This window comes from Podarcis bocagei (assembly GCF_964188305.1).
Source record: "Podarcis bocagei genome assembly, chromosome: 3".
Lineage (NCBI taxonomy): Eukaryota > Metazoa > Chordata > Lepidosauria > Squamata > Lacertidae > Podarcis > Podarcis bocagei.
Window position 1 is genome coordinate 71553431 of NC_138127.1, and position 13755 is coordinate 71567185.

At 44.0% G+C, this 13755-nt stretch overlaps 1 protein-coding gene across 1 annotated transcript in view; it reads left to right on the plus strand.

The window, feature by feature from the left end:
• The window catches only part of CMTR1 (cap methyltransferase 1), a 32551-nt gene extending 19006 nt beyond the window's left edge, over positions 1 to 13545 (plus strand). Inside the window, exons 19-24 of the mRNA XM_081186386.1 lie at positions 2171 to 2262; positions 2770 to 2838; positions 3708 to 3755; positions 4775 to 4887; positions 6221 to 6329; positions 10719 to 13545. Of these exons, the coding sequence (XP_081042512.1) occupies positions 2171 to 2262; positions 2770 to 2838; positions 3708 to 3755; positions 4775 to 4887; positions 6221 to 6329; positions 10719 to 10920 (633 nt within the window). The 3' untranslated portion in view covers positions 10921 to 13545. The remainder of the gene's footprint in view (positions 1 to 2170; positions 2263 to 2769; positions 2839 to 3707; positions 3756 to 4774; positions 4888 to 6220; positions 6330 to 10718) is intronic.
• Positions 13546 to 13755: the final 210 nt, after the last annotated feature.

Consider the following 13755-nt stretch of genomic DNA (forward strand, 5'->3'; position numbering starts at 1 on the left):
TATCATTTTCTTACCAATTTACCAAGCTTGGAGAACAAATATTGCTGTGGGATTGTTATTATTTTTAGTCACTAATCACAAAGTTTAGAGAAGGTAATTTATTCAAGGGATAAATGATTTTCTGCAGGGGATATTTGTGAATGAAAAAATGTAAGCATTCCTGAGACTAGTGCACAAGCAGCAAACAAAATTTAAATACCAGTAATTGGAACACCAATCCTTATAAAATAAGTTAAAAATTCAGTCCGGGTAAATCAAGGCATTGACACAATTTTTCCTATCAATCAATCAATCAATCAATCAATCTCTCCTGCCCTTTCTCCCAGAGGAACCCCAAGGTGGCAAACAAGTGATAAAGCAATAAATTATACACAAAATGATAAAAATTGTCCAAATTAGTGAAATCAGTTTCATCTAATAAGAACAGGATAAAACAGTTCAAGAATAAAAACAATGTGCTGAAATTCTGACTTTTTATACTTAATAAAAGATGTGTTAGAAACAGTATGAAGTGCAAAATGAACTTCAGTGAATACGATCAACAGTAGAATCTGAACAATATCAAAATCATAAAAGAGAACAAAGCACTGTGGGTTACAACTACCGTGGGACCAAATTTCCCACTTCCATCAAGCTTGTTACAATTTATCCTAATAAAAATGCTAGTGTTTTCAATTCCATTATGCACTCTTGGACACTGTTTCGGAAAACCTAAAATAATGGAATTTTAATCTGCTTAAAGCCTAATTCACAGTTCAGGGTTCACCTAGTGAGACAGAGAAAGGGAGATTTACCTTGCTCAGCCACATATTCCCTTTGGCACAAAGCTACCTTCTCTTTGTAAGCTATTGCAATATGCTTGCTGTGCTCTTGTGTGATCTTTCCATAGCTTCTGACACAGTCCATTTGTTCAGATCCAGTCAGGCTTAGTTGAAGGAACATTTTGGGTGGTGGTTGGCTGTCGCCAGCTTTGTTGGGTTTTATGTGTGTTCAACAGTTTTCAGACTTTTAGGGCGGGAGAACGTAAGAGACTTTGTAAAATAATGAACTGTTTAGAGAGAAATTGCCATCTCTGAAACACTCAAATCCAGATTCATGCTGTGGAATTGATTTAGCAATAGGATTGGGACAGCCAAAGGGCACTATTTCTTCACACGGTGCTTAAATTAAAGGATTTCCTACTGCAGGATGTGGCGCTGGCAACTTGTAGAGATGGCTTTTTAAAAGGATTAAATGAGTTAAATTGGAGATAGAGCTTTCCATGACAGTTAAGAATGGAATTTCCATGTTCTGCCACAATATGTGCATGCTTACTTAACGCGGAGAACAAATGTAAGGGTGTTTTCTCCCATTACTCCCTGCTTGTGAGCTTTGCAAGGTTACCTGGGTAGCCACTGTTGGGAGTTCTGGCCTAGAAACACCCCTGAACTCCACCAGCTAAGCAGTTACTTCATTCTTTTGGAAGGTTGATTTGATCCATAGATTCCTGACTTTCCCCCACCCCCTAAGGCAGCATGCCAATGGGTTTTATCTGTCAACGGGTGAGCTATGAGTTCAAAGTCCAGAAGCGACAGTCCCACAATCCATTGCCCTGGTTTGCTCTCCAGTTACTTCCCCACAAAGTCACAACTTAGTGGTGTCTTACCCAGTATTTGGGAACCATTTTAAAACATCTTAGAAGTGAATTTTAACAGTATAGACTTAAGCATGTGCGGTATCCTTTATGGAACTGTATATTTGGGGTGGGAGAACCTGGTAACAGCCCAGTGCACATGTCATGATAAGCCATAGTTTGAAATAAACTATGGTTTACCAGAAATGAGCCTGGAACCAGCACTCAGTTTGTTCTTGAAGCAAACCATAAGTGGAAGCCACCTTGGCTTACTGCTCATAGTTTGTTTGGGAGAAGCAAACCAAAAGTGCTTGTGGTTTGTTTCCTGGCTCAGGCTGGAGCAAAGCCAACATGGGGGAGCCGTGTGCCCTGGTTTCCTGTGGACTATAGTTTATTTCAAGCTTATCGTGACATGCAGCCAAAGAGGCATTTTTTTTTTTAGCAAAACTTCTGAAGCAGTCAGTGAGGTGGGAAGCTGTTGCGCATGCAGATGGTATTCTTTGCAACACACTCAGAATACAGCAGCACTTTGTGAGGTGCCGATTTTCCTCTCCCTAGGGAAAAGCACAGCGAAAAATTAATGCCATCCACATCCTGGATGCCCTGGTGATAAATGGTAGTGATGTCCGAGAACAACATTTCAATCAGCGGTAAGCAGAGTTCGGGAAATTACTTGTGTATATGGTTTGATGGGTGCAAGGGGGGGGGGGGTGAGAGAGAGGTGGGTTCTTAACCTAGAATAACAGAATAACCCCAAATAGACACTTGAGAAATTTTGAAAGAGCAAACTTCTGAATGCAGTATGCCTTTTCTTGATCTCCACTCAGTTAGCCAATGCAACCCTGTGGCAGAGAAGACTACTTCATTAGCAGAAAGCAAGCAAATCTTAGCATTTGGGAATATACTAGTACGGAAGCGATCCTTTTTCATGAGAAAAAGCCAACAGCCCTCAGATGCCTTCCTAGCCACATTTTACTCATAGTTTGTCCTATTTTGGGGCTTCCCGTAGGCATCTGGTTCTTAATGGGCCAAACTATTAAATCAGTCAATCTTTAGATTGGTTATGCTACTACCTTGAGTAGCCTCCCCATTGTATAAGACTTTAATCCATTTCTGAGGAAAGCTAAACTAAAGAAATCCTTATTTTTTGGTTGCAGAATTCAGCTAGCAGAGAAATTTGTAAAAGCCGTCTCTAAACCTAGCCGGCCAGATATGAACCCCATCCGGTGAGTGCGGCCTTTTGGATTCTTGCTGGCTTCTGGGGCTGTAATTAAAAATACTTTATAGGTGGTTTGTGCCATGATGGATTTTCACATTAAGTTGTACGTTAGGAAGCCAGCAAGAGTGATTGTGGGAGGATGCTTTCCTATGAAAGACCATTTCAGATCAATTTGATATGTGAAGAGCTTATCCTTGAAATAAACTGGTTTAGCTCCTTGACAGAAGAATCAGAGACCAAACGATGTGGTTCTCTTTCTGGGTCTAGTTTGTAACTTATATGAAGACAGGAGGGGAGGGCAAAGAAATCAGGGCACAAGAGAGAGCAGCACCATGGATCATCTTGGAAACATACACTTTACTAAAGCGTGGTTGTGCCTCTTCGGTTTTAATAATTTTGTTTTGGATAACGAATTTAACCTGCATAAAGCTTGCCAGTCAACAGCACCCTTTCAGAATCAAGTTTGTTGTATAGGACCTGTGTAATATTTCATTCTGTGTTTTTCTGATGCTGAAACAAAATAGCAGGGTTACACCTCCTATTTCTCAAGCGAGTTGTCCAGCCATCTAAATTCAGCAAGAAGGCTGGTGGTACTGCTGACATGAAGCGCTCAGATCAGTAGAGTTCTGTGATTAGAAGTCATGATCTTTGATAAGTTTTTTTTCTTTATTACAGTATTCTACTTCTCGATCATGAGGGCTAGAAACTTCCTTTTATAGGAAGTCTAAGATTTTTAGGAGTCTTGATGAGAGCACCTGGGGAGTAAGTTTTTTTAAAAGCAGAGTCATCAGCAGTTTTGAAGAGCTTGTAGGAACTCAACCTACAGTTAGATGTTGTGGCCAGCATATTATTCCACTCATGGACTTTTCTCCACAGAGTGAAGGAGGTATACAGGCTAGAGGATATGGAAAAGATTTTTCTAAGGTAAGTCCTCAGAAATCCTGGCTTTGCAGCCTTTATTTTGTTATTAATTGGACTTTCTCAGTTGTTTTTTAAAGAGAATATTGTTAATTCTGCATTACTGAGAGGATCTATCAGCCTATCCAAAAGGAACCTATGTTTATTGGCTAGTGGAAGGAAGTTAGTTAGGTTTTTTATGGCCAAGCCTCCAACACTGTGTTTTCCAGCCCTGCAGAGATCCATCCCATTTCTCCCTTGTGACATAGAAGAGGCTTGCTTGTGTGGCTGGCTGGTGGGAGAAATACTGGCTGCTTTTAAAGATCAGCACATTCATATATTGCACAATGGAATCCATAGATGGTGCTAAAACGACCAGATTTTAAGCCCTGAATCTATCCGTAGATTCTTTGCCTTAGTACTTTACAAAGCTCTCAGATGAACCTTCTAAACCATTTCTGTCTCTCTCAGAGTCCCTTGGTACCCTTTTAACAGGTTCCCCAATTTTGTTCATCATGAAAAGTGTTCAGCAGGCCTCTGGCGAGTGTGAGGAACCCCAGGCTTCCACCCAACTGTGGAGCTGCAGGGGGGAGAACTGCCCTTTTCCCTTTGCATCCCCAAAGTTTGGAGGACCCCTGGGAGTTGTTTAGAGTGTTGGGTGTTCAGAGCACTCAGCAAGGAGATGTCCCAGATGCATCTTTGATTTGGAGGCTCAGCATGAGATCACCAGCAAACCAGCTCCCCTTGGGGGCAGGGCATGATCCTGGCAACCACAATTCTTTTGTTGGCCGACAACCTTCTTCTTATCTTGTTCATCCTCACAACACCCCTCTAAATTATGTCACAATTATACTTTTAACAGAGAGAAGAATTTGTGTTGGTAACTTGACCACAGTGGAGTTTATGCTTGGCTAGGGATTTGAACTGCACCTCCTGGACCAAGTCCCAGGGTCCAGCTGTTTGCCACATTGCTGAGACCTGTGCTTTGTGCATTTTTTGTTACTTTGGGTATGAACACCCTGTCTCCTGGTTGTTTGGTGGCGTAGGTTAGAGATGAAGATCATCAAGAGCTCAGGCGGAACCCCACGGCTATCCTACACTGGCCGTGACGACAGACACTTTGTTCCCACAGGATTGTACATCGTTCGGACTGTCAGTGGTATGTTGTTCTCTGTTCAGGGACTCCTTGCTATGATGGCCAAAGTCAAGCTCTGAAATATGCATCTCTGCTTTGGTCAAAACAATTACATGGACCATTTTTTGCTTTTAAAAAACTGAGAGAGTACATTCCTCTATTTTGTTAGTTGCCGCTCCCATTCTTTCTTGGATCCTGATTCTCCTAGCAGAGCGTAGCATTGTGCAGGGGAACGTTGGAAGCTGGGGAAGATCTTGAGGTATTATTTTTTTGCAGAAAAAGCAGTGCAAAATGCTTGCAGAAGATTGCTGAAGTAGTTTTCTCCTTCCATATGCCCCATGTGCTTTTCTTCCTTCAAAGCCATCCATGATAAATACTACAGAAGCAGCTTCTCTTACCATGCATTGCTTTTCCTGCCACCACTCAGGATTGAAATGAGTAGGGGACCCAGTAACTGGATGAGAACTCAAGGGCAGGGCAACCACCTGTTCCCTTGTCCTCTGTCCATCACCTGGCGCATGAGGCTGCCTTTCCTGCCCCATCATTCCTACAGTGTATTCAGCTAATGAGTACCAGCAGGATTGTAGCTAAGCCAGGGTCACTGAAAACCAAGTGGAAGGCATAAGCATTCTTGGGGGAATCCCAAGATTGGCAGAAGTACAAAAAATTTTGACCTGACTTGGACCCTACCTAGCTTCAGCAAGGTGGTAGCCTCATATGCCTCCAGGCCATATCCTGAATTTTCCAGATGTGCCTTAGAAATGAGGTGCCTTGGTGTACAAAAAAAAGTTTATTGGCAAGTTTTTTCTTCTCATAAGGGTCTTTTAAGACCCTCTCAGACACTGCTGCCCCATAGACTTCACAAAGGTAGTAGAACTGCTAGCAAAAACTCCTCTGCAGATTCAACACCTGGGCAGGGCTATATGGGTGGAGGCATTTCATTTAGATCAGGGATAGGCAAATTCAGCCCTCCAGATGTTTTGGGACTACAACTCCCATCATCCCTGACCACTGGTCCTATTAGCTAGGGATGATGGGAGTTGTAGTCCCAAAACATCTGGAGGGCCGAGTTTGCCTTTGCTTGATTTAGATATTGGGGCCCAAGTCATTTGGGGCTTTGTATGTCAACATGATCACCTTGACCTTGCCTTGGAAGCACAATGGCAACCAGTGCAGGTCTTTTAAGAATTGGTGTGCGATGTGCTTAGCCAGCAGAGCCCACCAGCACTCTGGCCACTGCATTCTGCACCACTTGCAGCTTCTGAACCATCTCTTAAGGACAGCCTCACATGCAATACTCTACAGTAGTCCAGTTATTCTTCTCTTTTTAATCTGATCTCGTCCCGTCCCCCCACAGATCCGTGGACCATGGCAGTTAGCAAAAATTCTAATAGGAAATTTTTCTACAACAAGACAACACATAAATCAACGTATGAACTGCCTCAAGAATCTGTTGCACCATTTCAGTGAGTATCATCCAGAAAATACTGCCAGTTTATCTAGAAGCAATGAGGGGGATCATACCAGCACATGTTGCTTTTGTAGGGCATAGATCTCTCTCCAGCATCATTAAACTCTGTAGTGTTGACCTGTAAATGTCCACAGAAGTTACCACTGCAGGCTTTGCTCTATTATCTAAGGAAACTTTGGGAGGGTTCTGGACCATGATTTACAAGTCATTGTACTCTTAATAGTTGGCTTTGGGAAGTGGCAAGGTAACCCAGCATGTATTAGACTGCATGCCACAGTTGGTATACTTGGCTGGGTCTGGAGTCTGTATCAGGAATAGGTCTCCCTGAAAGCTTTTGATCTTCTGACTACAACAGAATTACAGTGGCCTGAAACTGCTTGATGTATCATAGTTTTCCCCAGACAACTCTGAGGATCTTTGAAAGGATGCTAAGATTTCTTGGTTTGATCTTGGGCCCCTTAATAGAACTGCAACTTAAACTTTGTAATATGGAAACACTCTCACTTTTAAGGCTTTGAGATACAGGAAGAAGCTGACTAGGAGACTTAAGAAAAGGCAGCACTGCACTAAGGCTTTTGAGGAAGTGGGGAACCATACATACCTGCACTTAATTCAAAACATATTCTTTGAGTATCTGTCACCAAAAGCAGAGAGATGTATGGGTCACCTACGCTTCTGTTCCATGCCCTGTCAGGTTCTGAATTCTGGGCCCTCACAGCAGTCAGACAGAAGCAAGAATGAAATAACCCTTGCTTACTCCAGAATCTTGAATCTGCTGTAGCTGTCTTCTTCTCATTGGCATTCTTGTCTTCCACCTTCAGCCATTAGATGGTTACAAATTCTGCCGCTTGCTTCCCCTTTCTTCTGTTCTGTTTGCTTTTGTTTTGTTTTGTGGGTGTTTTTGGTATGAAATGTAGACCCCTCTTACTTTGAAGTTCTTTAATCTCTAGCTCTTTCATACTGCTTTCCTCTGTCTTTAAGGCTCTCCTTATTACTTTTACCAAGGCTCCAGGTGTTTGGATGGCTTTCTATCTAAGCCATTATATGCAGTTGCTAGTGAACCCCAAACCTTTCCCACTTCCTGCGGCGCATGCAGAGAACTTGGAAAAGAGGAGTATCTGCTTTGCAGCTGAGTTTCTGCAGGATGGGCAAGAAGGATGAGACCTGTGGGTATAGGGCAGTATACAAATTTACAAACAAACAAAGAAGGTGTCTTCTGCAGAAGCCTAGCAGGAAAGGACAGAAATTAGCACCCCCCCAAGTCCTTTCTCCTGTGAACTCAGCTTGCACAAGAATGCTCACCAGAGGGCCAAAATGTCTGTCCATCTCTATTCCTTCTGCCTACCCTTTTGCTGCTCTGTATCTTTGTGATTCTTTCCCCCACCCCAAACACACACACACACTTCTAAAAGCTTATTTCTTCTCTCGTTTTCTGGAATAAGTTTTCACCTTTACTCATCTCAGTATAGCAGCCCCCTTCGGTGCCCTGCCTGCTCCCTTAGTGTCCCATCTCGTTGATGTAAGCCTATTTCAGCCCTCCATAAACTGCACCCCCCCATTTATAAAGGAGGCTATAATCCTGCCCACAGGATTAGAAGTCCTTAGTTGTAAAGCTGAATCTATGATGTGTACTACATAGAAGAATTGTCGCTTATCCAAACAGAGTTAGCAGAAGCGCTTACAGCTTTTTAAACATGGACTATGTAGACAATGGAGGGATGCGGGTGGCGCAGTGGGTTAAAACCACAGAGCCTAGGACTTGCCGATCAGAAGGTCGGCGGTTCAAATCCCCGCAACGGGGTGAGCTCCCGTTGCTCGGTCCCTGCGCCTGCCAACCTAGCAGTTCGAAAGCACGTCAAAGTGCAAGTAGATAAATAGGTACTGCTCCGGCGGGAAAGGTAAATGACGTTTCCATGCACTGCTCTGGTTTGCCAGAAGCGGCTTAGTCATGCTGGCCACATGACCCGGAAGCTGTATGCCGGCTCCCTCTGCCAGTAAAGCGAGATGAGCGCCGCAACCCCAGAGTCGGCCACGACTGGACCTAATGGTCAGGGGTCCCTTTACCTTTACCTATGTAGACAATGAGAGGCTCATTCTCAGGAGTTCTGTTTACCCTAAGAAAAAGCCAGCCTCGTTCTCGGGCCTGAGCGTGTCTGACCCCTGGGAACACCTGCTGAGTCGCTTCTAGTTTTCCACCTCTCTTGCACTGAATAGTTTTTGAGAAACTGTAGGAGCCCTTTGAACTTCTTTTTGTCAAATGCTAAGCAGGCAGTAAGCAGCATCTCACTTTCTTTCAGAAACTCAGGAATTCTTTCCTTCTTCATATTGCATATTTTCTGCAGAAAGCATAACTGGCTCTGAAAACAGTGGGAAGGAAGAGGCTTACGTGTGACTTTGATAATGGATGTTTTGCATTATCATTTGTGAACTCTAATACGGTTGTAATTAGGCACTGATATATTTTCTTGTCACAATGCTAATATCAGAACAGTGCAACTAAATAGGCTGTGAATATTAAATGCCAGTAATTGTTGGACTCGAAGGCCGCTTTGTCTGCGGCAATTAGCTATTTGCTTTTTCTCCAGTATGACAACACTGTTAAACAAGGAGGAGAACCTGAGCTCAGGCAGGAATAGAGACCTGATCAATGAGGCTGCTCCAAGAGGATTTTTTAAAAAGATCAGAATGTACAAAACTTATTTATCTAAAATGTCAAGTTTTGCTGAGCAGTCAGAGTTGCTGCAGCTCCTGCGGTTTCCATTCTGGTTGCTGGACTCTTCAGAAGTCTCCTGTAAGTTCTTTTATAGATTCTGTTAAGGGTACTTCATTTTCCTCACCCCCTCAGAAGTCTAAAATTTTTTTGGCTCTGTGTGTGTTGGGTTCCCCCGCTTTCAGACACCAAAGGCATTGATTTCCCCCTTCTAGTCAGTGCTTTGACTTGAGGCAAAAATAAGGCTGTTTCTGTTAAAACAACCTTTTGTACACCTGGCTGTGGTGTCTGTGTCTGCAGTCTGCAAGTCCTTTAATTGGTGGGTCCTGCAGAAATTATCGATTAGGCTTTCTCTTAAGGCATCAGAGTAGAGGGAGCAAACAGGGTTTTTTGTTTTTTTGGCCACATAACCAGCAGACAGGCTTTTGATACTTGGGGGCTGCATGTTCAGCTTGAGATTCATATTCCCACTTGAGAGCTGGCAAAAGACCCCTCCTCTCTCTTGTGCTGATTCTGCTGTAATGCAAACATCATCAGCACAGACAGAACACGTATATGTGACCATTTTACACCTGAAGTACCTTATCAGCTGTCTCTATTCCGTGGAAGCTGAAGGTTAGACTTTGTGGGCTGTTGGAAGGTGGAATTCAGTGTTGTGCTCCTCCCATCATTTTGTCTGTGCAAGCATTCCAGTTTTCTGGGTAGAAAGACCCGCTCTCTGCTCCCCCTTTGTGCTGTTTGGGGGGGTGTTCCTCCTAACACTCCCCTCAAGCCAATTTAGGGGGCATGTAGCGGGAGGGGAGGGAAGCCCCATTGCACAAGTAGCCAAGATTGGCTGAAGATGTCGATATCAGGCTTCTAATAGGACTTCCAGAAGTGAAGGAAGTTACTGACCACACCTGTGGCTACTACTCATCATTCTGTTGTGCCCCCCACGTAAAAAAAAACAACCCCAAACACCCTACCCATCCCTTCTTTGGCACTGAATCCTCTGGCCAGGCAGGCTCAAGAGATGGGACTTCACCACCAGTTCCTCAGAATGGTTCTTGCCATTTAAGGTGAAGCAAACTCTTCTACACTGGGCTTACTTTATGTATGATCTCACACATAAACGCACACACATAGGGAGGGAGGAAAGAGCTACAGTTCAGATGAACAGTTATTTTGCTACTTTCTCCCTTTTTCTTCACCCATACTTAACCCTCAGTTGTAGCAAAGGCACAATGCTTAGAGACCCAAATACAGGAAATTTTGCAAAAGAATGTAACAGCTAGAAATTACGTTCTAATTTGTATAAAGCTGTGCACAGCATTTGAGCTCTTTTGCTATGCGGTCAGTCTGAAAAATCCCTGGAGATTATTTAGTACATAATCTGGGCTTCTTGGAGATCCTTCTGGTTTTCTTTTTAATGCACTCTGCTACATTCCTTTAAAAGGAGCCTTTTTGTGCCTTATGAAAGTGAATTGAAAGCACTGCCTCATTCTAAGTCCAGATCAGTTAACCTGGTAATTCTGTGTCTCAGCTTGCTGCCATTCCAGAGATACAAACAGAGGTCCTTGCCTGGAATCCAGGGCTCTTTTAACTAGAGACAGAACTGAGGGCCTTCCATACGCAGCTGTTTGCAACTGCCTAGGTCCAACTCCCTGTGCTGATTTCTGCCTTCTTTGTCCACAGAATTTGCTACTTCAGTCGCCTCTTCTGGGAGTGGGGTGAAGGCGTCAGAGTGCACGACTCTCAAAAAAGGGACAATTCGGAGAAGCTATCCAAAGACGCTGTCTTATCCTTCATCAGACTCCACTCGCCCTACGACCAGCTCCTCACGCGATCCTGGGGGACAGGAAATGAGCCTGGGTTGGAATCTTCAGCAGCTGATTAGAATCAAGTTTCTTCCAGCTGCTTGCAGTGAGCCATGGAGGAAAACTATGGTCAAGGAAGCCTGGTCGGGCGGTAGGGGAATCAGTACAAAACAAATGGGAAATGGCTTCCGACTGCAAACTAACTCTGTACATAAATATCTGCTCCGGGCAGTTTATCCTGCAAGTACCACAGAGGTAAGATTCCTGGAGCAGAGGACATTCTTCCGGATTGATCCCCACCATCTCTTTCTAGGGCTTTCCCCACCTGTGCGACGACCACCTGGCCTCCACGTAGCAGATGGCACAGCGAGCAAGAGGATGCGCACAGCTCCTCGGTCGTGCTTGTAAGAGTGGGAGACAATCTAGCTGGAGGGAAGAGCGGGTTTTTAAAGGCCTCAATTTGTCCTCTTTGGTGCCTCTCTGCTTTAGGAGCCTGGTGTGAATTCACTGGGAAGTTTGGCTCTTGCAGCACTTACTTCCTTGGGCTTGTGGCTCATGCCTAGGGAGTTCTGGATGCTCGAGGGGCGAAAACTGGGCAAATGGGAGGTATTGATTGTAATGGTTCAGGGGTAGTTACTGCCGACAGTGACTTGTGACTATGTTGAAAGCGGGATTTCATGCTTCTATGCAAAGTAAGTTTGTTGCGCTTTCCCACTCTCCACTTTCAGTAATGCAAATGGGTCACCCCAAGCAATTCCATTTTGAAATCCTTGAGGCATGCCTAGTGTTTTTCACTGAGTTCAGCGAGTTGGGAAGATTTGGAATTTAGAGGATTGGTGGCCTCCAAGAAGCATGTGGTTTGGTTGAACCATCTGGACTTGATCTTTCCAGGGTAACAGCCAGCCCTCTTCTAAATAGGTCACTTTCCCTTGGCCTTTTTAATTATTAAAATAAGCACCAGAAATCATTTTTACGTTTAGATCAAAAATTCCGTCTGTAATGAAGGCACAGAGGATCTTCTTTCTTTTCCTTTCCTGCAATGACAATGAAAAGTAACCTTTGCTTTTCTGGCCTGTATTTTGGCACTTAAGCTCTTGTGAGCTGAGAACAAAAGACCAGCTTGAAAGGGCACAATGGTGCTTCCCCGTGTTGCGACTTTGCTTGAGATGGAAGGAAAACCTTTGCTGCGTTTTCTAATGGGAGCCAGTCATTAACACACTGCAAAAGACTATGGAGGCAGTGAAGGCACGGAAGTATTTGCACATGTTGGCAAGAAGGGACAGCGTCGACTTAAGGGGTGGCCTAGATTGTGCCTTAAGAAATCTGTGAAGCTTCCTGCAATTGAAGGCATCACCCGAGTCTCTGCCCTGATAGCAAAGCACCCAGAACAGGACATTAACAAGGGACACCCAAGTCCGCTGTGGGGAGGTACTAGGCAAGGCACCACCACTCCACACAACCCTTTATAAACCTCCTTATAAGCAGAACCTAAATCTTGTGGCTGTTTTTGTGCTTTTATTAGGCATGGCCTTCAAGCCTGCTGTTCTTCAGTCACAAGGTTCACATACATTCATACTTTATTTATAGCAGTAGCTTAAGCAGTTGTCTAGCTTGATCAAGACTTTGCACCACTGGAACTTGTTTCGAGGTTCCTTTACTGGAATACGGCAACGGGAGTTGCAAGCTGTCCTTTTTGCACAGCGGCTGAGTCTCTGTTGATCAGGCATGAGGAGGAGGCCACTCCATATACTGGAGGGACATCAGCTGGCGCCAAGGGGTGGTGCCAAACCAAGGTTCTGCTTTTTCAGGGCAATTGTGGCAGGGAAAGGGCAAATTTCAAATCAAAACTGCCTTCCTGATACGGGATCATCCTCTGGGTAGAGCATAGGGCAGTGCGTTACCCATTTTGTTTCAAGTGGGAAGGGACAAAGGTGAATAAATAACCTCTGACTCCTCTAATTTGAACTTCATGGCGTTGGTTTCTGAAAGTACTTGTTTTGTAGAACAGCATGGTGTGTTTTGAGCTGCCTTCTCCCCTGCGCCTAATATGACACAGCAGACGAGACTAATGAGACATGTAATTAACAGTGGGTATTCTAGCTCAGAACCTCCTTGCCTGCTGGCATAGAATATTTCAGAAAGATTTTATTATAAGACCTGGCTTCCTCTGATGCTAGTCTATATTATTTGAGGGCAATTGGTAGGGAAAGTATGAATACTGGGGTAGAATGATTTCAGAAATGTCTATCCTCACTTAATTCACCTGCGTTACAGCTAATTTCTGTTATCATAGGGCTAGTAAATGGTGTTAATAAAAGATCTAATGGCCTCTTGTGGGGTCAAGATTCTTCCATTGCGAAGTACACTAGCTGGGGAGCCCAGCACTCCCAAGTCATTTCAAGATCTGTTAAAGGCTGCATGCCTGACACTAATGAACATTATAACAGCTTAATTCCAGTATTGGGGAATGGACTCTTGATAAGTTCAGATCATGGAGGGCTATTATCATTAGAAAGACTGGGCCTGGATAATGCAACCTGCTGTTGTTGCCTGTTCTCATACCAGCCCATGGGGGAAGGTGGTCAAAAATGTCTTGCTGAAAGGAATGTTTACACAATGTGTTCTGTGAAGCTGTGTACCATTTGTGTTTGTTCCTCTTCCCTTTTTGTCTGTGCATCACCAATACAATCCTTCTAATTCAGAAATGTGCTGTGTTCTTGGCTTAGATGAATTTCCCAGAGCTCTGCTGTGTATACAAAGTGGCCTAAGGAAGGGAGGGTAAAACTGCTCTGGCTTGAACACTTTGTAAAGAAATAGTAAGAGAGAGACTCTGAGTATTAATACAGCTTAACATAAGCCATGGACAATACACTGTTGGCTTCCATGAGACTGTAGCTCTTTTCAGCTCCGCCTGG